Below are 21,945 nucleotides of genomic sequence, written 5' to 3' on the forward strand. Positions count from 1 at the left end.
GTTTTATACAAAGAAAAAAAAAAAAAAGTAGTGAGAGAGAGCCAACATACCATCGTTGAGCAACTATGCAGTGTGTAGATGCTGAAGTTTGATTTAGAGTCAAGACCAACACCGATAGGTAAGTGGGTAAAAATTGGGGATTTGTGTTTTATGATTTCAGATTTTTGGTTGTTTTGTATGTCTTTTTTGTTTAGATTGGATTGTTGCTTAATTTGTTGATAATTTTGGTTTGTGTAAAGGTTATTCTTGTTATTTTTGGGACAATTGGGTTTGTTTAGATTGGAAATATGATATGTTTTGCGGGTATTTTTGGTTGTTCCAAAAGTTTTTCTTATTATTCTTGGGACAACAGACAAAATGGTTGGGTCAATTTGTAAATTACAGTAGAGGAGGGGGGCCAATAATATATATTTTGGGGAAATTTCAATTTTCTATGTGTATATATATACTAAGAATTTTCAAAGAAAATTTGAGGGGCGGGGTGACATGGCCCCCCTTAGTTTGATGACACTTAGTGAATTTACAAGAAAATTTTTTTGTGGTGATTAAAAAAAAATTGTGGAAATTCACGTTTGTTGATTCTGGAAGGTGGAATGGAACTTGACAATTGGAGTCTTAAATTTAGAATCAAATTTTAATTGAGTTGGTATTAAAAAAATTTTAGGACCTTAAATTTGTCTAGAGTTTACTGACTTGTGGGAATTTTCTATAAATTATAAATCTTGTTCTTGCTACAATGTTGCACATTTTCTTAAATTGACTTGGAGCAAAATTTAAACCTTTCCTAGCAAAGCCTAGACACTTCTGTTACTAGAGGAGTGGACCTTCAAACCAGAGGAATGGAGCTTGAAACTTCAAGTTATGAAATGTTAGATTGACAATTTTAAATTCAATGGGAGGTTGGATGGATAATCAATTGCATATTCAAAATCCAACTCTTGAATCAGGTAAGAGAATCTCTTATTTGATATTTGGGATGCAATACATTATTTAGTTTGGGCATTCCTTTACAATTCCAGTATCAATGGTGGAGACTCATTTTAGTTGCTAATAAAACCTAGATTAACCCAACATATGCCTGATGTAGGACTCAAAACACTCACACAACTGACAACACACACTCAATAAATATTTAATCAATTGGGAGCATCACACATGGTCTAGCAACAATTGGGTAAGGCAGACATTAAGGAAATAGATATAGGGCTGTAGCAAATGTGGAACCTTGTTTAGTAAAGCTCTTGTCAAACACCTCCCTGTTATAGCCTTTAATGCAGGGTTAAGGTCAAAATAGTCAAAACCTTTTTCTCTTTTATCAAAGCAATAACTTTTTTTTCAAATTCTTAAATGCAAAATCATGTAAAAAAAAAAAAATGGCAAAAGCCTCTGAACATGCACTTTTCATGTGTAAGGAGGCTAGTTTTTATTATCATCCTCATCTTGCAAGGGAATTCCACCATCTATCAATATTGTGTCTCGCTCTCCCCTCAGAGTTTTGAAAAAATAACCAAAAATATAAAGTGCTATGATTTCAACTTCATGGTTCTTAAATTAGTTAGGCATCAAATCATTTGTAACATTAAGAAATGATGAGAAACCTTTAAGATTCTCTAAAATCTATTTTCCAATAGACCAGAATCTAGACTGATTGGGTAGAGGTCAGCAGCAGATGAAGAAGTAGCAGTCCACGCGCCGTCCATTGACATTGTTCGCCTCGTCCTCTCACTCATATTGATTTCCTCATTGATTTGATAATACTTTTGCAGTTCCTTCGCTTTCATTTCATCATGTAATAAACTCGTATCTGAAACCAAATCCGGAACAATAATGTTGGCTTCGAGCATGCTCACAACTGAAGACATGGTGGGTCTAGCTGCTGAAGAAACATTAGTGCATAGAAGAGCCACATGGATCATGACCATCGCCTCTTCTTTGCTATAGTCTGAGCCCAACCTTGGATCAACCAGCTTAATTAAATTCCCTTCCTCTTTCAAAAGGTGTGCCTAGAAACAGAAACATAAAAACGAAGAATTATAACAGGGGATGAAGATTAAATCCTAGATATTTATGTTGGAAACACAAAGAGATATTAATTGAGTTATAAGGCTCTCAGTAGAGACACATCTAAACTTGCTACTAGTCAATAATCTACGCCCATATTGGGAATAAAGACATATTAACATATGCTTAGCAAGTATATAAATAAGAAAGAAGAATTTAGGAGTAAGGGAATAAAATAAAGAGTTAAATTTCTTAACGTTGATTATAAAACTTTTTATCAATATGGAATTAGCCTTAAATGAAAATGTGACCATCAAAATTTTTGATTGTAAATTGAGCCCTTAAGAGTATGGGATCATTTAGATTTTGCCCCCTAATATTTAAAAATTTAGATTTGAACGTTTAATGTTATTTAGTATTTTGACATAAGCCCTTTCATCCATGCTCGCTGATAATGTGGCCGTTAAATACCACTCATGCTTGTCACATGTGCTAATTAGTCCAAAAAAATTATGACATGTCATTTTAATTATTTCACATAAATTAAATAGTCTAACAAAAAAGTTTTAAATTAAAAAAAAGAAATACATAAAAACTAAATGAATCAAAAATAAAATCAAAGAATTCAAATCCTAACGTTTCTAGGCATCTAAATAGAGTGAAATTCAAATAGCTAAAGGCTATTGTGTTTTTTGAATTCGACTTCAAGGCTCTTAGTTTAGGGAGTGCAAAGAGATTTGGGTCGATCATGTAGAGACTTGGGGATTTTGAGATTTGGTGGTTTGATTGGCTAAGTGGTAATTGTGGGCATCATGATCAGTGATGTCACTTCGACTCAGTTAACCCAAATTGAGAGTTAGAGGGGATTTGACCTACACAACAATTTTAAAAACTAGAACGAAGAAAGAACTAAAAAAGAGACTAGTTCCCGATTCTCTAGTCCAACAAAGGTTAAACCGATGGTTGAACTGGTAATGTCATAAATAATTTAATAAATTATTATTAAATTAAGCAAATAAATTATACATTTATAATAACTAATAATATTAACTAGAAAATATTTTAGATAATTAAAATAATTTGTGACTGACTTTTTCCATCTTATTATACTAAAAAAATGGAAGCAATAACATGTTCTAAATGTTTTAACAAAGAAAATCTAAAAATAAAAAAGACCTTTTAGGAGTATTTGAACCAAAAGAAAATACAAAACAATAAAATTATTGGCACAATTATGGGATCATAATATATCAGATGGGAGAAGAACCAAATAGTTTGTATATTCTATTTCTTTTTTATTATTATATGTTAGGGGTAAATTCTAATAACCTACTCTCAGGTTTGGGCTAATACCAAACAGGTCAAAACATTTCAAAACAGACCAATTTGGTCCCTAATCCAATTTGGTCCGTAAGAGAGAAGAGAAAAAATTACTAACAAGACTGATGGTGTTTTGGGACTAAGTTAAGTTTAGAGACCAAATTAATCAATTTTAAAATGTTTTGGTCCTAGTTAATATTAACCCAAATATTACAATAAGCTAATGGAATTAACCATCATCATCATCATCATCATCAGTATTATTATTATTATTATTATTATTATTATTATTTTTATTTTTTTTATTTTTATTTTTTTTATAACTTGTATTGTGTGTTGTAACTGGTAAGTTGAAAGAGAGCAGTACAAATGATGAAAAAAATAATAATAAAAGAGCCACACAATAAGAAAATTTTATAGAGCCATCTAAAGTTTGAAGTCCAGAATCTAACAAATAAGTTGCAAAGAATAATACTAGCAAGTGTACCAGTCGCATCACAAACTTCAAATCCAAGTTTTGAGATTCCTTTCCAGCGAAATTGTTTACAGTTATTGTTCGTTTAGATCCAAGATCCAGCTTCTCCTTTTCTTTGCATTCTCCTTAACCACTTCAACCATTCAAATTGTCGACCAAATATCTAATTAGATCTGAAAAATCTCTCTTCACTCAAAACCAGTTCAATCATCCTAGTTGCCAATTCAAGACAATTAAATCACTGGTTCTCTAGTTTTGAGCGGACTTTTTATGCATTACCAGTTTTTGTGAATATCTTGACTGGTATTAGCACTGGTTCACTATTGAATTGGTTGAACCAACTAGTCTGGTCTTTTTTTAAAACCATGCTATAAGTGTCTTGGTTAAAAACACTTAAGAACTGCTTGTAGACTTACAAGGCTCTTAGCAAGAAAAAAAAATTTAAATTTGGTATGGACTTTTTTCTTGACCTAGACAAAATGACATAGTTTTGGTGCATTAAAATTTAGTCTTTTTGAGCTTGAGTAACATTTAACGGCCGTCTCAAAAATGAATATACGCAGACGGGCTTGAATTAAGCCAATATCTAATAGTAGGGTTTCAAATCCAAAATTTTAAACATATTTGGCATAAAATGACCTTAACTTGCATGTATATATACCTAACTTGTGTTTTCCCAAAAACATAAAGTGCCCAAATAAAAATTAAACAAGAACAATAAAAAGCAATAAAATGAAAAGAGTAAAAGATCAAACTTACCCAATCAAGAAGATTAAAAGGTTCCTCCTATGGTCGGTGACTAGTGTTGCTCCTCCCACTAACAATTTCCAAGGTAACAACCCCAAAACTATAAACATCCGCTTTGTCAGTCAAATAGCCCCGCATTGCGTACTCAGGTGCCATATATCCACTGCAATAACACAAAATTATGCACAACTTATCCACCAAGCATATTTCAATGTTTTACCCTTTTTTTAATAGGTAGATGAATGCTTATTATAGCAATAAGCTCAAAACATTTTCCTTGCTTTAAGCTCAATATTAAAACTTTCCTATAAACATTTTCCCCCCCTTTGTTTCCTCACCCATTTCCGTCAAACCAAACTAAGTGTAAAAATTCCCTTGATTTTTCTCTCGTTTTCTTCCCTAATTAATAAATAGTTTCCCCAAATGTCTTCTATTCTAGATGTGTTTCCTTAATACCTTCATTCAAAAAATCAAAATTCTTGTGAGTTTGATGTCATTTAATGAAGCATTTGCGAATTCATCAATGAAGTTCTCAAATGAAAACCTATGTAAAAGTAAGATGAAAATGGTCTCAACAGGTTGAAGATCAAGAAGAAATGCTTTTAAAAGCCAACAAAACCTTCATGAACCAAACTCATGGTGCCATAAGCCAAAGTCCAGCCACCCCTAGAGTTGCAACCTTTACAAATATTAAATTAAAATTTCCTAGATAAAGATTATAATGAGATGTTGACACTTGACATCGATAGCAACATGCTGTTGGTTTTGTTGATGTAGTAACAAACTAGCAATGGAACAAATTCTTATATAAGTCTTAAGATTATGCGAAAAGATATGAAGGATTTTCTTTTAGATTGTTTTTGGCTATAATGATACATGACAATGTGGGATTTCTTAGACTGGCTTGAGTGTTTACTTGTTGACCACAACAGACAACATAAATTCAACCTTATCCATATTCATGTACATGGCATTGTCCGTATCATTTTGGTATAAAGATAAGTTAAGCTAATAAGTAACCCAAAATTGTGACCTATATGATCTTTAGAAGTTTAATTGTTACTACTCTAGCCCGCTAAGAAAACAATCTAAAGGGAATTTTTTCATATATATGAGGCAATCTAAAGGGAATTTGTAAGAAAACAACTAGAACAAAATTAAATAGCATGAGGCGGAATGAAAGACAACTTGTATTCATGATGTAGGATTTTTTGGAATTCAACACTAAATTGGATTTCTTGATGAGATTTTGAAAGGTTCTTGAATTAGGATTGATGTTGATGGATGTTTGGCATTAAAACTGTGGATAAAACAAGATTTAAAGAAAGGTAAACCCTAAGCCAATCACACCTAAGTAGGGGAAAGGCAATCACACTCTCAAAGCTTAAAATAAGTTGCAGGAAATATATTAGAATCAATTTCATTATGAATATTATTGACTACAATAAAACCTTAATATAAGCTATTGTTAAAACCTTTTCTAGAAGGAATAGGACTCCTAAATAACCTAATTCTATAAAGACTAGGATTATTAATAACAAAGAATACTTACGAACTTCTAAACCTAATAGGAAAAGGACTCAAAACACAAAATAAGACTCATGGGCCTTTCCAACAGCCAATGACAACACGTTCCAGAAAATATAGAAATTACCAAGTTGCCCTTATCCAGCCATACTTTTAATTAAAACTGAACCAACAACTTTCTAACCAAAAAACTTCAAAGACTCAGTAATAATTGAAGTAACCAATGAAATGTGGCAAGAAGGCCCTGCATCAAAACTAGACCAACTCTTATTGACTGTCTGCATCAATGGACCATTTTTTATGCAAGAAAATGAATACTTGCATTTTCTAGGGAGAGAAGGGCAAGTTGAGAAAGATACCGTGTGTTTGGGTGCGCCAATCATAGCCATCATTTGGGTTCAATATTTACAAATTCTGGTGTGAGAATTTAAAATTTCCAATTGGATTTTAAGTTAGGATTTGAGGATGATAAGTTAGGATTTGAGGATGACAAATCTCAGCTCTAAATCCTCACAAAACCGATGGATTTTTCTAGTTCCATAATTACTATCAATGCACAATTTCTTCTCTTTGTGTGCTAATAAACCCAACTTCAGATCCAATAAAGAACTCAAATGAGGTCAATTTCAAGTAAACCACCACCACCTTCCTTAATTTTAGAGGGCAGCTCTCAACGGTGAAACCTTGCTTCCAGTTGACCAAATATCGGCTCGGGAGATCCAAGTCATGAACATCCCACTCACCCTCTTGGCGGACCACTTGCTTTCCATCTCCAATATACCAAAACGATTAATCTAGTAGGTGGAGAAGTCTAATGAATACATAAATCCATAAGCAAACTTAAAGTGAACTAATATGGGATCCCTAAACACCTCCTTACAACAAGTCAACATGTTATAAAATTCGAGGCATAGCGTCATAAGCTATGACACTTAGAACTCTCTGACTCTCTGTGTGTCTTCTATTCCAAACGTGGCCTCGGTGTTTGATCACAGATCCCCTATGCTTATTACTTTAGATTTTTGGCAAACACACAGTACGTTGATGGTTGATGACTATAATCAACTATACCAAAATGATTAATATGTGATAATGCAGACATTTATGAGAACATGTTTATAAACTTCAAATGTTGCGTGTAGGACATAGAACAATCAGGGAAAAACTTAGATACAATATCTTAAGTATGGTTCCTTAGGTACCCTCTTAAATTTCAACAACTTGATTACTTAACCAAAACACTAAACAATGTAAACACCATCCGACTTTTGTTTCCCCAAGAAAATCAAAAAACCCATTCCGTGAGAAAAACTTAACTCCTTCCCATTAAAACGATTCCCCATAAAATATAAGTTTTTTTTAATTGGTTATCGGCTCTATGATGTAAGTTCAATGCCTGCAATGCTTGTTCTGGGTTTGGGCACATGACTACTTTATGTGTTCTATTTTTTTTTTTTTTAGTTTAACTATGTTGGACTCTTAAAGCAGTAGATGTGAGCACTTTCGTTACCTCCTTTCCATGTGGTCAAATTGAACTTCTCAAGTGTACCTTTTATATTTGGTGATTGTTCGTGTCTTGGACCAGTTTTTTTGAAAGGGAGAGAGAAAGAAGCGAGCAGAGCTTAATTTCTTCACAAACCTAGAAGTCAGCGATTGAGGGTGAAAACTGAGAAGTCAGAGAGATTGGGATTCTAGGATTTCTCTTGTTTTTGTGCATATGGTGTTAACACATACAGGGGAAAACAAAAAAGAAGAATGAAATTGATGTTGTTAATGCCATATAGTGTTTTGGTTAAGTAGACAGATGACTGAATATTAGGAGGGTTACTTAAGGAACCATATCTAAGATACTGTATCTAAGTTTAGCTTGAACAATTATATATTTATTCTCCTGCTACATTTAGAGTTTGTTTGGGTATAATTGATGATAAAAAAAAGGTATGAATTTATGATACAAGACACATATAAAGGTGAAAATTCAATTTTGGTCTCTACATTTGGGGGTTATTGTTAATTTGGTCCTTATAGTTTGGTAGAAGTCAATTTAGTTCCTGTTATTTTCAATATATAGTCAATTTATTCCCTATAGTCAAATCATCACTTTTCTTGCATTTTCTTGGCAACCAAATACAAAATTGCAAATCAAATTTACCACTCTCCAACTCTGGTAGACACACATATCAACTTAGCAACTAAAAACAAAACCCAAATTTGGACCCACAATGACTATAAATTGAAAATAAGATGGATTAAATTGACTACAAACTGAAAATAATAGAGACTAAATTGACTGCTACCAAAATATATGGACCAAATTAATAGTGAGTCAAAAATGTAGGGACCAAAATGGTATTTTCACCCATATAATTTGATCATTGTGTATCTCAGTTTGATTATTACAATGAACATGATACATGACAACAGTACTCTACGTTTTAACCACATAAATGGTGCACCTATTATATAATCAAATTTACAAAAGTGATTATTATATGGTCATGGTAGCATAAATGAGACCATGTCAATAAACTTAAAAGACTGTGCTTGTTGTGTGTAGAACGTAGAATCAACATATCCATGCTTTAGCCACATGTACAGTTTATGTGGGTTTAGTTGATATTGAAGAAGGTATGAATTTATTATACAAGAGATACAGAATATGATCATTGTGTATCTCATTCTTATTAAAGAATAGGTATGTCTTTAAAATTAGTTTCCAATAATTTCATAAAGATGAAAAGAATGAAAAGAATGTGAATGCATTGTGGATGAAGTAGAGAAGGGCATAAGGAGCATTTTGTAGTAGAATAGTTAAAGGAAAATTTTTTGTAAGAGTAGTTATGCTCTATGGTATTGAATGTTGATTTTTTTTTTTTAGGTACAGATTTTGAGTTTTGAGAAGCAACATGTTCGTAAAATTAGCATATCTAAAATGAGGGTCTTAATATAAATAAGTGCAAATATAATGAAAGATAGGATTCTTCCTATTAATGAAAAGATGAGGAAGAATAGCTTAAAAATTTTTGATCATGTAGAAAGGAAAGTGATTAATGCACCAATGACAGAGAAAATTGATTCAAGTCAAGAGAATGGAAAAATGTAGAGGAAGACCTAAAATAAACTTAGTAGAATTAGTAAAGATAGACATGTCAATTAAGGACGTAACAATGAATATGATAGTAAAAAGAATGCATCGGGCCAACTCTAACTACTCCATTGAGGATCTATAGCCAACCCTAATATTTTGAGATTAAAAATTGGTTGTTCTTGTTGTTTCTGTTGTGGTCCTCCTAATGTCACATAACCATTATCCTTATGATATTTTCTTACAAGAAAGAACACCTATTTTTCCCTTATATAAATAAAATTTTATTATCAGCACTTTTTTATAATATTCATAAAAGAGAAATTAACAAAGGCAATAACTCACTAGGTTCCAGCGATGCGGGTGCTCATGTGTGTATTATCTTCTTCATCAAGCTTGGCCAAACCGAAGTCAGATATCTTAGGATTAAGATATTTATCAAGCAGAACATTAGTAGCCTTGATGTCTCTATGAACAATCTTCAATCTTGATTCTTCATGAAGATAAGCCAAACCTCTTGCTATCCCAACACAAATCTTATGTCTTGTTGTCCAATCCAACTTCACCTAGCATTCTTCTGAGCCTTTAGTTTATCAAATTTAATAGAAAATCAATTAAACATATATACATTATTTTACTTACAGCATGTTACAAATACCAAAAACATCAAGTGTATGAAGTAAATTTTTACCAAACAAAGCTCGAGCAAGGCTATCGTTTTCCATGTACTCATATACTAGCAATAGTTGATTTCCTTCAATACAACATCCATAGAGCTTAACAAGATGAGGGTGTTGAAGAGCAGAAATCATGCCTATCTCATTCACGAACTCGCGATTTCCTTGTTTTGATTTGGAAGAAAGCTGCTTTACTGCAATTGTTGTACCATCTGACAAGAGGCCCTGTGAGAATATAATTTCCAACATCTTATCATAAGAAGGAAGAAACTGCAACAAGGATAGGGATTTTTTTTTTTTTATGTGGAGTCAAAACTCAATAATGAAAGTTCAAATAGAATATATCAATGTTAAATTTAGTGTTAAATACCTTATAAACAGAACCAAAACCACCTTCTCCAACTTTATTGGAAACATCAAAGTTGTTAGTTGCAGCTCTGATTTGCCTCAAGGTAAACAAACCAGTTTGCAAGTCTAAACCCTTTAGATCTGTAGAAGAACCAAATTCACATACGAATTATATCTAGGAAAATTGAAAATTTTTACACTTTTTTAAGGTTTTGTCAAAACATTTGAGCAGATGTAATAAATCATAAGTTCTAAAACACCCATATGCAGTCAATTCCTACAACAGGCATTCAGGCATTCTACAAGCATGCGTATCAGGGGCATATATACACATGCAAAAAGCTCCAATGCAAAATCCAATTCACTGAACATATAAGTTTTCCTTAGGAACAGATCAATATGCATTTACAATACTAAATACCTTGTCCCATTCTGCTCTTCTGTCCTAGACAGCCTTTCCACCAGAGGATACCCAGAACCAGAAATAGAACGAATGCTCCTACAGCCACTATTCCAACTACTTCTCTTACTGATACACTGCTGCCATTTTCTGATGGGGGTTTGAAGTCTAATTGAAGAAGTAGTTCAAAAGATATAATATTAGTGCCTCAGAAAGGGGGTAAAATCATGATCCAGCCAACCATGTAATGCATAAAGAACACAAAATATTCCATCAAAACCATTACAACCACTTCAATGAAGAAATAATCAAGATTATTTCTCTTCTCAAGTTCTAAATTTAAATGAACACGACTGTTTTTCAAAACACTAGGGCAATTATCAGCTTAAATTTTCCTGAATCCAGTTGAGATTTTACGAAAAATAAAATAAAAATGAAAACAAAATCCACTCCATCTGAATTCTGTGGGATTTGTACCCACATACTGATGAAGGAATGCATTAATCATCAGAATAATAGTATAAGAGTTTAGACACATTCTGGGGTCCTATATATCAAACTAATAAAATTAGACCCAAAAAAAAAAAATCCTGATTGAAAAGCCAAAACCCGAAAGACTTTGGTCACATAGTTAAATAAATGAGTAGATTGTAGATCCTAGGGCATTACCCTAAAAGAATTTCTTGACAATGTTGAATTTATAGAATGAAGATAAACATGGATTTGCAAGTTAATACATGGTCTATTTCTAAGAGTCCAAAATTGATTACAAGTAGCTAATGCAAGGTCTAAACCTACCAGGATGAACAGAAATTGCCGAAATAAGAGGACCATAGACTCCTCTTTCAGGGATGCCAGTTGTACCCTTCCCAGCCCAATAAAAACGGATCTCTAAGGTGTTATTATTCACAACTGCGAGATAAGGTTTTATGACTTCAATGCCAACTCCACCAGCTTCATCTGCAATATTGAAATCCTTCTCCACTAGCTCTCCCTTCAATATTCTAAACATGTTAGTGACCAGCTAGTAACAAGCTATAAACATAAGAACTTTGGTTGATGAAGGTCAGAGCATAATGTCATTAAATACCTGAATATAAATATCAAATACACGCCTTCCCAAGCTGCTATATGTATTATCATTGGTGAACTTTATCTCCGCAAAATGGAGGTTTATTTTGTAAGGTCCATTTCCCAAACAAAAGGCATAATAAGTAAAAGACAGAGGAGAAAGGCGTGCAGTCATGTATAGTTCAGGATTAGCCATAGTAAGTTTGGAGGAATTTCCTAAAATATAAATGTCTGTAATATCGCCATCATCCATGAAGTCACCAGTGCTGCTAAATGCCCAATTTTCTCTCTTAAGGAATTTTGACGCTTGACCAGGCTCTATATCTTCATCATACATAGTATTACCATTTATAGTTATATGTGGTCCACCACAATTTATCTGGAGGGAGTAGACATCTGGGGAAATAGGAAAAATGGATTAGTAACAGCTGAACATTTTAAACATATTTAAATTAATACTAATGCAAATTATATAAGGAAAATATTTTTTTTTCACTTTTTTTTTGCCGGGGGGGGGGGGGGGTGTTGGGGGAGGAGTGTGTGATGAGACAGAGTTTCATTTGGTGCAGAATCAAGCCAAATGAGACGGTCATTCAAGGACACTGCTCATTCTTGTGTTTAGTACTATTAGGAGGGTGCCCTCATGCGTTACTATATCCAATGAGACTTATGCCACTATTAGATAAGATAGCCAGATAACTACATAAAGGCTAGAAATGGATCCTACCAACAAAGTTCAATCCCAGTGCATTAGCATTATTCTGCAGACTTCAGAAAGACAAAATTTGGAAGATTTATTAAAAATTAAAATGTTTAGTAAGACAAAAATTAGATGTGAAAGATTTATAAACTTGGAAGCATTTACAATAAATTTCCAATCTTGGGGGCCACAAGCAAGGGAGGGGCCCTCAATTCCAAACAAAAAAAAAAATTAAAACATGGTTAGTGCCTAGTCACATTAAAGACTGCAAGTCTGTAAGAAAGACTTGAAACTGTAAAATGATTTAGCAACCGCAAAATTGTGTAGCATAGAAGAATTTTAAAAGTTAGATGTAAAGTAGGATCTCTTAAAACAGATTCATTATTCAGTATGGTTACAAGTGTGAGAAAAAACCCTTCAGGATATATTTGAGGAACTGCTACAGATCTGAACCAAAAGCAATCATGAGCATAACAATCTTGAAGATTTTTTTTTTTTTTTTTTTTGATAGGTAAATCTTGAAGAATTTTATACTAAATCAATTTTATAATAGCCCAAACAAGAACTTACTTTTTGGACAAGAAGAGCTTCTCAGACACGAAATATTTCCACTGATAAGGCAATCCACCAAAGCAAGTCAGCAATATTACATTGTGATAAAATATATGTTACTTGACTCAAGACAATATTACATTGAAGATTATAAATAATTAAATAAAATGAATCAAGACAGTATACCAGAAAGTTAATATCAAAAAACCTTTTTAATTCATGCTTTGAAAGGTGAACTTAAAATCTATGAAGCACGGGTGCGTTTCGGGATTCGGGTGCGGGTGCGGCGATTAAAAAATTATTAAAAATATTTATATTTATATTTTTAATATATTGCTAAACATACTTTTTTCACATTATATAAATATATACCAAATTTAAGAGCAATGATAAATAATAATTAGAATACAGCGAATAGGAGAGAGCCTAGCTGAAGAGTGAAGGTAGAGAGTGGGAGAGAGGCTCAAGAAAAATGAAGAGGGAGAGGGTTGGGTCTTGGTTTTTTTCCAAACGGTGCGTGTGCACCTCATTTTTTTTTTTTTTTTTTTTTCGCACCTGTTGTTGTTGTTGTTGTTTTTTTTTTTTTTTGAATTTCGGCCGGTATCGGCCGATATCGGCATATTTCGGCTGGTATCGGCAGATTTCGGCCGGACCGATTTCACCCGATACGGACCGATTCGGGCCGAATCGGCCCGATTTTGCGCGCGTCGGCCCGAATCGGCGCTGTATCGGCGTGAATCGGCGCGAATCGCGCCGTATCGCGCCGAAAAAAATGATTTTTTATTGCTGGACGCGGCACGGACGCGCAGGCAGCGGCGTCGCTTGCGCGTCGCCGCGTCCGGCTGCGTCCGACGCAGGTGCCGCACCTGTGCTTCATAGCTTAAAATACTTACGTGTCACTCCCCTTTGAAGAGGTTGTAAACAAGTTCCTACATAAAATATCACCAAGTCCAAAGCTTAGCTAGTAAATAAAAGATTACACTTACACACAGACAAAAGCATTCTTACAAGCTTTGGTGTTCACAAATTAAGCTTCCATTGGGAAAGTTGTTGTACGAAAGATCACTGCACATAAAAATTATGATGTAATTCATTACCTAACAGAATGAAGCATGAATAATAAACTTTTATTTTATGCAGGATAGTTGATAACATATATGGAAGGGGTAATAATATTTCATTTTTCATTCAGTAAAACTCAATCCTACATATTTTAGGAGATAAAGATTTCGTCCAAACTCCCACATATAAGCTAAACCACTCTTATATGGGAAAGATGCTTACCATTACATTACCTAAGCCCAATATACCTTTGTGTTTTTGATAATGTAAATAACCAACCCCGTATGAAAATATCAAGATCATAAGAGCTAACCTAAAATAAGGAGACTCCTTCCTTCATGATAAACTATGAACTATACAAAGATACTAAAATTTAAAGTTTGAAGTTAAAAAGGAGATATAGTACGATAGCTGGAGCTTAGTGATATGACTCATCAATGTTCAATTCTTGGATGATGCATGGGTGGATTGCAAGGGGTGGGATAATTGATGTGTGCATGGGTGAGGGATTGCAAGGGATAGGACAATTTGTGTGCATCAATGCAAAGGATAAGACCACATAGAAGTAGAAGATTAGGCTTTTGAAGTGATAGGCTCCTGAAGCGATGAAGTGATTAAAATTTTATCAAATAAATGATTCCTTTTTTTTTTTTTTTTGAATGAATATACAATAGCTGAAGACTATGGAGAGTAGCAAACATTTAGAAACTTTTGGAATCCCCACAATACTTTTATGAGTTCTGCAACATGCTAGGGAAGTGTATAGGCAACATGTTCGATTTTTTTTTCCATTTGGCCTTAAATTTTTAACAATTTCGTTAGTAGTGATTTTGCAAAACAATGTGAAAAATTAGCATCTCGAGTTTTTAAAACTCGAGTTTCATGATAGAACTCAAGTCTTAAATGCTCGAGTTCAAGAGCTGGCAAACAAAAATTATCCACGTGGAACTTGAGTCTCTAAGACTTGAGTTCCTTCATTAGCAAATACTATTCAACTCCATTTCTTCGTTCTGGGTTTCTTCTTCTTCTTCATCATCTTCGTTCGGTTCTTCTTCTACTGGGCTTCATCTTCATTCTGTTCTTAAGAAAAGGGAAATTAGAATTTACTGAGAGTAGAATAGCAAGCAATGGTGAATTCGAGAACCAAAAACGCAATTCTAACGAAGAGAAATGGCAGCACAATCCCGAGCACTAGCGCCACCGTAAGCAAAGTCCAGCTCGGAATCCGACACCTCAACGCCGTCGTCGCCTTCGCCGTCTTCGGAAATCCCTTCCCGGCGTTGGAGCTCGATATAGTCAGCCGCTTTATTTTCCTTCATCAATATGTAAAACTTCATCTTCTAGAACCTTCCTTCACTTCCCTTAACAACAATGATAAGATCTCCTCTAATTCCATGAATATGAGACTAATTTCCACACAACTTCATTGTTCAGGTTGGGTCTTTTTTTTTGGAGATGCTTTTCTTGTTCTGCTGGTTTTCTTCTACTGGTTTTCTCTTCTTTTTGTTCTACTGGGTTTCTTCTCCTTCTTCGTTGTTCTTGTTGTGCTCTCTGTGGAACTCGAGTCTTACAGACTCGATTTCCATGTTTTTCACTAAGAAAATCAAGTCTTAGAGACTCGATTTTGATTTGGCGAGATCTATGTGGCATTTTCTTGTCCAAGTCATCAAGTATAAAGCGAGTCTCAGAGACTAGAGTTTTGTATACAACTCGAGTTTCTAAAACTCGAGATGCTAGTTTGCTAAAACCTTTCAAACGTGTATTAACTTACTATTTTATCCTCCCTTACTATGCTAGTCCCCAAATATCCCCCAACATGTTTCCTATGACTCAAGTATTTAATATATTGTGATGCACTCGTTTATGCTGCAATTGATTAACTATCTAAGATGGTTTTGTAAATTAACCTTGAAAGAAACAATATTCATTGCAAAAAAGGTTCCTTTATACATAACCATCCACAACAAATCAGATGGAAGAAATTATATCCAATGCAAATAACTACTTAATACTAGTGGTTATCAACAGATGTTGAGAACACAATTAAACCTAGATTGCCTACATTATACAATACATTCTCCACAGGAGTTGGCAAATTAAAGGGGAACAAATAATGCATGAATTTTAATGATTTACCCTTTAATGAATTAATGCATATGATACATACTCCTTCACATTAATTTGGAATAGAAGCTTACATGCTGCCGCTTCTTTTTAGCATCCAAGGAGGCTCTGGTCCACTTAGTAAGTTTCCAGTTAGATACCTAAACAAATTCAGAACAACTTATGTAGTTACACGGCACATTGATATGACTTGCTAGTGACACAAATTTTGAGCTTAGTGAAATGGCTAACTTGAAATACAAACACACACATGTACACATTCTCATGATTTTGGAATTTTGGAATATATATTAACAGCGGTGAATTGGAGGAAAAATAAAAGGGTCCCCCACCTCTAGCCAATAGAAGTAGGACTGTTAATTATGTCCACCATATGATAGAGGAACTCTGACTCAGAAGACAATAAAGAAGGGTCTACATTTTTTTTTTTTCATATACATATATATAGGTAGATGATAGTGGGAAAGGGGCAAGGAGGTTTGAACCACGGGCATGAGGCTCCATAAAGGATGCCATCACTACTGGACTATCACTTGAACCCCAAGAATGGTCTACATTTAACTTCAGTAATCATTTTATGGATGGCCAGATTTTACCCTAAAGGCTTTTTGATAACTCTATCCTTAAAGCATATTGTTGGATTAGGTACACACTAGCCAACTTTAAGCCTAAAATTCATCTTGCATTTTAATTTAATTCAAAAAAGGTTATCATTACTTGATTTGTTTATCTTACTCGAGATGTTTTAAGGCCAAAATTTTGGATTTGTGCAATTAATCAAATTGATATAGTGGCTACTTGGTATGTTCAGAATGGAGCAAAATCAAACATTTTCACACAATTTCTTAGACAGCTTCCTTTACTTCAGTGTAAAGAAATCTACATCTAAAGTCAAAACACTTACATGAAATCCATCTTTGTTAGAAGACCAACATAGCTGCTTGGAATTCCTCCAGTTAGTTTGTTAAAACTGAGGTCTCTGCAAGAGAACTTATATAATCAAATTTTAGTGAAATAGAAAACTCTCCCAAAAAAGGGAAAAAAAAATTCAAATCATTTACTTGAAAAATTGTATTATGTAAATAACATATTGAAGTTTGCAATAGAAAGAAACGTAAGAAAAAAAAAATAAAAAAAATAAAAAAATACACAAACTAAAAGACTATTTATTTAACATAACTATCTCATAAACAAGTATTTATTGGAGACTTGTACTTGATTTGGTTATTATATAAATATATATAAAAAAATTATCTCTTTTTTTTTTTTTTCAAGCAAGCTGGGGGGGGGGGGGGGAATCCTACTGTAGACTTGAGCATGATTTGGATATTAAATAAATGAGAACAAAAAATTCTTCTTCTTTTTTCTTTCAATGAAGCTGAAAATAAAAATGAACTTGATTTATGTGCAGTGGTAACTTTGAGCCAAAATGGCTATTCAAATTTGTCATTTTCCTGCTAATGCATATCACTTCACAAAATATGTACCAACAATAACTATTGAGTAAACATATTTGTATCAAGCATCTAATTCATTTGAGATGGAATGAGACAAAACACATGCACATGACTTAGATAAACACACACAGAAAACCGTGAACTTGTGTTCCACATGGGCATTCAGAAATCATTTGCTTACATGGTAATGCTCCAGTGGTGCAGGAAACTCAAAAGTTTTAAGATACAACTCTTTTTCTTTTCTTTTTTTTTCACTAAGTTAAAGAAAAATTTTATTTCCATTCTCAAGGACATCACTTCTTGTGGGTTCCTGATATGATTTCACCATAGAAGCCTTTTTCTTCATTTTCATAACCTCTGACTGGTCAATCACAAGATTCACTTTTTCCTTATTCTCCTAAAACATTAGTACTCTTTTCTGAGAAGGAATAAAAAGGAGAAAGACATTTAGATTTATAGTCCATCAGCATATATATAGATGTCTTGTACTTATGCTAGCATACATTCATGTATATCCATGGTTGGTAGTTAAAACTTAAAACTGTCTGCAAGCATGCGTGCACACATGCCCACACGCATGTAAACTGCCTTTTGGATAATTGCTACCATCAGACAGCCAAAATGCAGAGTCAATAATTTGATTTAGCCTATCCTACATGACCCTTAAAATAGTAGGAAAAAAATGTCCAGCAAACAAGAAAGTAAAAAAGAATTATATACTGACAAGATTTTCAGCACATTCATCTTCCCAAGGTATTCAGGTAGTTGCCCAGTAATATTGCAACTCCTTAGTATCCTGAAACAGAACCAAATATTTTATATTGAGTTGCAAAATAATAACAATAATAAAATCAAACTTTTAATTGAAGTTTCTAACTCACAGAGTTTTCATCTTTGTCATATTATGAAGTGGTGGAAAATTTGCTTCAGGTCCTCTTAAGCCACTAATTCTCCTAGATATTGAAATTTGAATAGGAGTAAAAAGTTTAAAAAAAAAAAAAAAAATGCAGTTGCCTATAAAACAATAAATAGCTACAGATTTATAAAGCCACACTGACAAGTCACTTAAGTTTTCCAAAAAAGCAATGTGGAGAGGAATCGGCCCATTCAAACCACTTGCTTGAATCACCCTGTTGTTAAGAAATTTTGATTTAATAAGTAAATAATACATCAAGTTCAATTCTTTTCTTAAAAAAAAAAAAAAAAAAAAAACAGTCAAATTCTCACAATTTTTCGAGATTTGTCCAATTCTGAATAAAATCGGGTATCTTTCCAGAAAAATTATTGTCACCAATCCGACTGCATTATTGGGGGAGGAGCAATATGTGAATTTAGAAGGTAAAATAGACACATAAAATCTTCAAGATAGTTAAAAAAAAAATAAAAAAAATAAAAAATAAAAAATAAAAAATAAAGATCTTGAAACTTACAAGTCTTTCATTGTTGTTAGCCCTGCAAACGTTTCAGGTATCTCCCCAGTAAAATAGTTTGAAGTAAAGTGTCTATGACAATAACAATACCAATTTAGAAAAGCCAATAAGCTAAAAAAGATATGCATCAATACACTTATACAAGTAAAAAAAAATTAGTGTAAATCAATTTTGCTTGATCATAATGACATTTTTACATCTTACTACAGGGAGGGAGGCCAACCAAAAGAAAAAAGAAAGTATAATGCAATAAGTTTTTAAAATATAGTAATTCAAATGAAGGGTCTTACAGCCTTTCTATATTGATTAGGTTCCCAAGCTCTTTAGGAAGACTTCTAGAAAGCATATTGAACTCAAGGGTCCTGTTGATAACAAATTGAAATTCCTTTATAACAAAACATCGTGTAACGATACAAGGAAAAATACTAGCTACATTTGCACTTTACCTTAAAATGACTAGTTTAGTATATGCCTGAAATGGGGAGAAATTTTGTAAAACAGTACTTTTTAAATATCACCCTCAAAGAAAAAAAAAAACTTTTTAAATATTATTTATTTAAATTGGTACCGTTTTGGAGTTATTTGAGAATCTAGCCTCTAATATGAAATCAAGTTTTAGAGATAAAATTTCAACACTTACAATCGTGTTTTCAATACACGATTTCAGCTGACTTGACTGAATTTTAAGCGATTGTGTTTTTCAACACTTCAAAATTGGGTTTTGCTAAATACCCAAATGATTTCAAAACAGTACCAATTTAAATCATTATTATCAAAAGAATATTATTTGGCAAAATTTGCCCGGACATGAGAATTATCATACATTCACACTACACTCACTCAACTAATTCAATATCAATAAGGGGGCATCATACATTGTACAGAAACAGAGTGAAATGGTGTGGGTGCGCAGTAAGAGTAAGAACTCACAAACTTTTGAGAGTGGAGATATTTCCAAGCTCTTTGGGAATGGAACCGGTCAACCGGTTTCCAATAAGAGAACTGCAATACAGGAGAAGCCATGAAAAACAATATGAAAGTCAAACAAAAACACACACACACACAGGGAGAGAGAGAGAGAGAGAGAGTACATGTTGACAAGCCTTGTGGGGGCCCATTTTGGAGGGATTGTGCCGTTAAGGTAGTTACGGGTCAGGTCACTGTATAAGGAGATGCCATAAATTATGAGATGAAAACCACAAAAACATAGACAGGTTAAGTATTTGCTGTTGACTAGTACTTACATTTCTTCTAGATACGGCGAGTTCACCAGTTCAGGTGGCAGAGTACCCGGGAGATTTTGTGCTTTCAGAACTCTGTATTTCATACCAATTAAAGATGACACAAATAAATATGGTTAGTCTTAATCATACCGATACTCTTTTTTTTGGATGGGAAGTCATACCAATACATTGGTTCCGTCCTTAATTTTTTCTTTTTTTTTAGTAAAAAAGAAAAAAGAAAAAAAAAGGGTCATATCATTATTACATATTTTAATAATGATATGGTCCATATAGGATCACTACCAATTTTTCTCTTTACCTCTATTAACCAAACACCACTTTATACTTTAGTTATATTCTAAAAATAAATAAATAAATTTAAATGGGCCATGTATAGTCTTTTCTCATCTATCATTTAATGTAAAGTTATGGAACATATTAGCCATTTCTCATTTATAATAGTTACGAAACAAGTCTTTTTTTAGTTCTTCATCATCTTATAGATGTAAAAATTCTATTTTGAACGCTTGTAGTTATAAACAAGTAAGGATGAATGGATGGGTTTAATAATGTAAAGTTGTAATTTGAATGGTGGCTAATCATATGTGGGACCAAAAACATGATAAAAATGAGTATGCTATTTTCTTATTTTTGTTTACTTTGTTTCTGGATATTTAAGCATTTCATAATGTAGGGTGTGTTTAGATACCGCTTATTTTGCTAAAAACTGAAAACTTATTGCTGAAAACACTATAGCAAAATATTTTTTATTGCTGAAAATACAGTTTACGTGTTTTTCATCACTTGGCTGGTCCATAAACAGTGCCATGGGACCAACCAAGGGAAACGCAAACACACGCAAATGTAAAAATGCCGCTACGCAAACGCACACGTAATTTTGTTGATCTCAAGCTCAAAAGCTTGATTTTAGTTTGAGCTTGATATTAAGCTAGAATTTTGCTTGACTAATTAATTAAGTCAAGTTAAGCCAAGCTGAAACTCCTTGGCTTTTCCAAGAGTTAAAGCTCAAACATTATTTTTGGCTTATCTCAAGCTTGAGCCAAGCTTGAACTTTTGACTTTTACTATTGAGCAAATTTCAAACATGCATAACTCGGCAGAACACTCCTCGTTTATAACCCTACCTGAGGGGGAAAATATTTTCCCCCCTTTAACATCTGTTTAACCAAACTTTTTTAAGTTAATGTTGAAAATATTGTATACTAACATGCCATTTACTTAAAGGCAGGTTTCCAAACTATCTTCCCTAAATTAAAATTCCATTTTTAAAAAAGTTTAATTAAAGTGTATTTTAAAATATTAAATACGATTTTTGCTTCATTTTTTTTTTCTTTTTTCAATGGCTATGTTTATACTGACTATGGTTAAACTTTTGAAAAGAGAATCTTACAAAAAATTTGAAAAGAAATCAACAGATAGTTTACACTTTACCACCCTAAACTATACCCTATATTATACTTTACACTCTAAACTTTTCGAATGCACATTTTGCTCCCTAAACTATAACCCTTGTAACACTTTGCACCCTATCGTTAAGTTCACTATTAACTTGGATGGAAATTCAAAATTTATGGTACAAAGTGTAATCAAAAGTATAATTTAGGGTGGTAAAATGTAATTTTTTTTTTTTAAAGCATTGAGAAGAATGACAATTAGGTCTTTTCACGTGGTGCCATATTTTTCTATCCAAGTTAACAGAAAACTTAACGTTAGGGGTGAAAAATGT

General features: G+C 33.2%; 2 protein-coding genes across 2 annotated transcripts; both read right to left on the bottom strand.

The window, feature by feature from the left end:
- Positions 1–1,375: 1,375 nt before the first annotated feature.
- Positions 1,376–20,303, bottom strand: LOC142639208 (putative leucine-rich repeat receptor-like serine/threonine-protein kinase At3g14840). The gene is made up of 22 exons (XM_075813337.1): positions 20,221–20,303; positions 20,068–20,136; positions 19,907–19,978; positions 19,267–19,338; positions 18,977–19,048; positions 18,774–18,845; positions 18,605–18,676; positions 18,428–18,499; positions 18,271–18,342; positions 16,994–17,068; positions 16,164–16,229; positions 13,912–13,968; positions 13,797–13,832; positions 12,922–12,962; positions 11,671–12,047; positions 11,379–11,574; positions 10,602–10,748; positions 10,203–10,321; positions 9,847–10,057; positions 9,501–9,738; positions 4,556–4,706; positions 1,376–2,003 (listed from the first exon to the last, which is right to left on the bottom strand). The coding sequence occupies exons 1-20, from the start codon at positions 20,301–20,303 to the stop codon at positions 9,722–9,724; spliced, it is 1,998 nt and encodes a 665-aa protein (XP_075669452.1). The 3' UTR covers positions 1,376–2,003; positions 4,556–4,706; positions 9,501–9,721.
- Positions 1,611–4,681, bottom strand: LOC142639620 (putative leucine-rich repeat receptor-like serine/threonine-protein kinase At3g14840). The gene is made up of 2 exons (XM_075813770.1): positions 4,619–4,681; positions 1,611–2,003 (listed from the first exon to the last, which is right to left on the bottom strand). The coding sequence occupies exons 1-2, from the start codon at positions 4,679–4,681 to the stop codon at positions 1,611–1,613; spliced, it is 456 nt and encodes a 151-aa protein (XP_075669885.1).
- Positions 20,304–21,945: the final 1,642 nt, after the last annotated feature.

The sequence above is a fragment of the Castanea sativa genome, chromosome 6, assembly GCF_040712315.1.
Source record: "Castanea sativa cultivar Marrone di Chiusa Pesio chromosome 6, ASM4071231v1".
Lineage (NCBI taxonomy): Eukaryota > Viridiplantae > Streptophyta > Magnoliopsida > Fagales > Fagaceae > Castanea > Castanea sativa.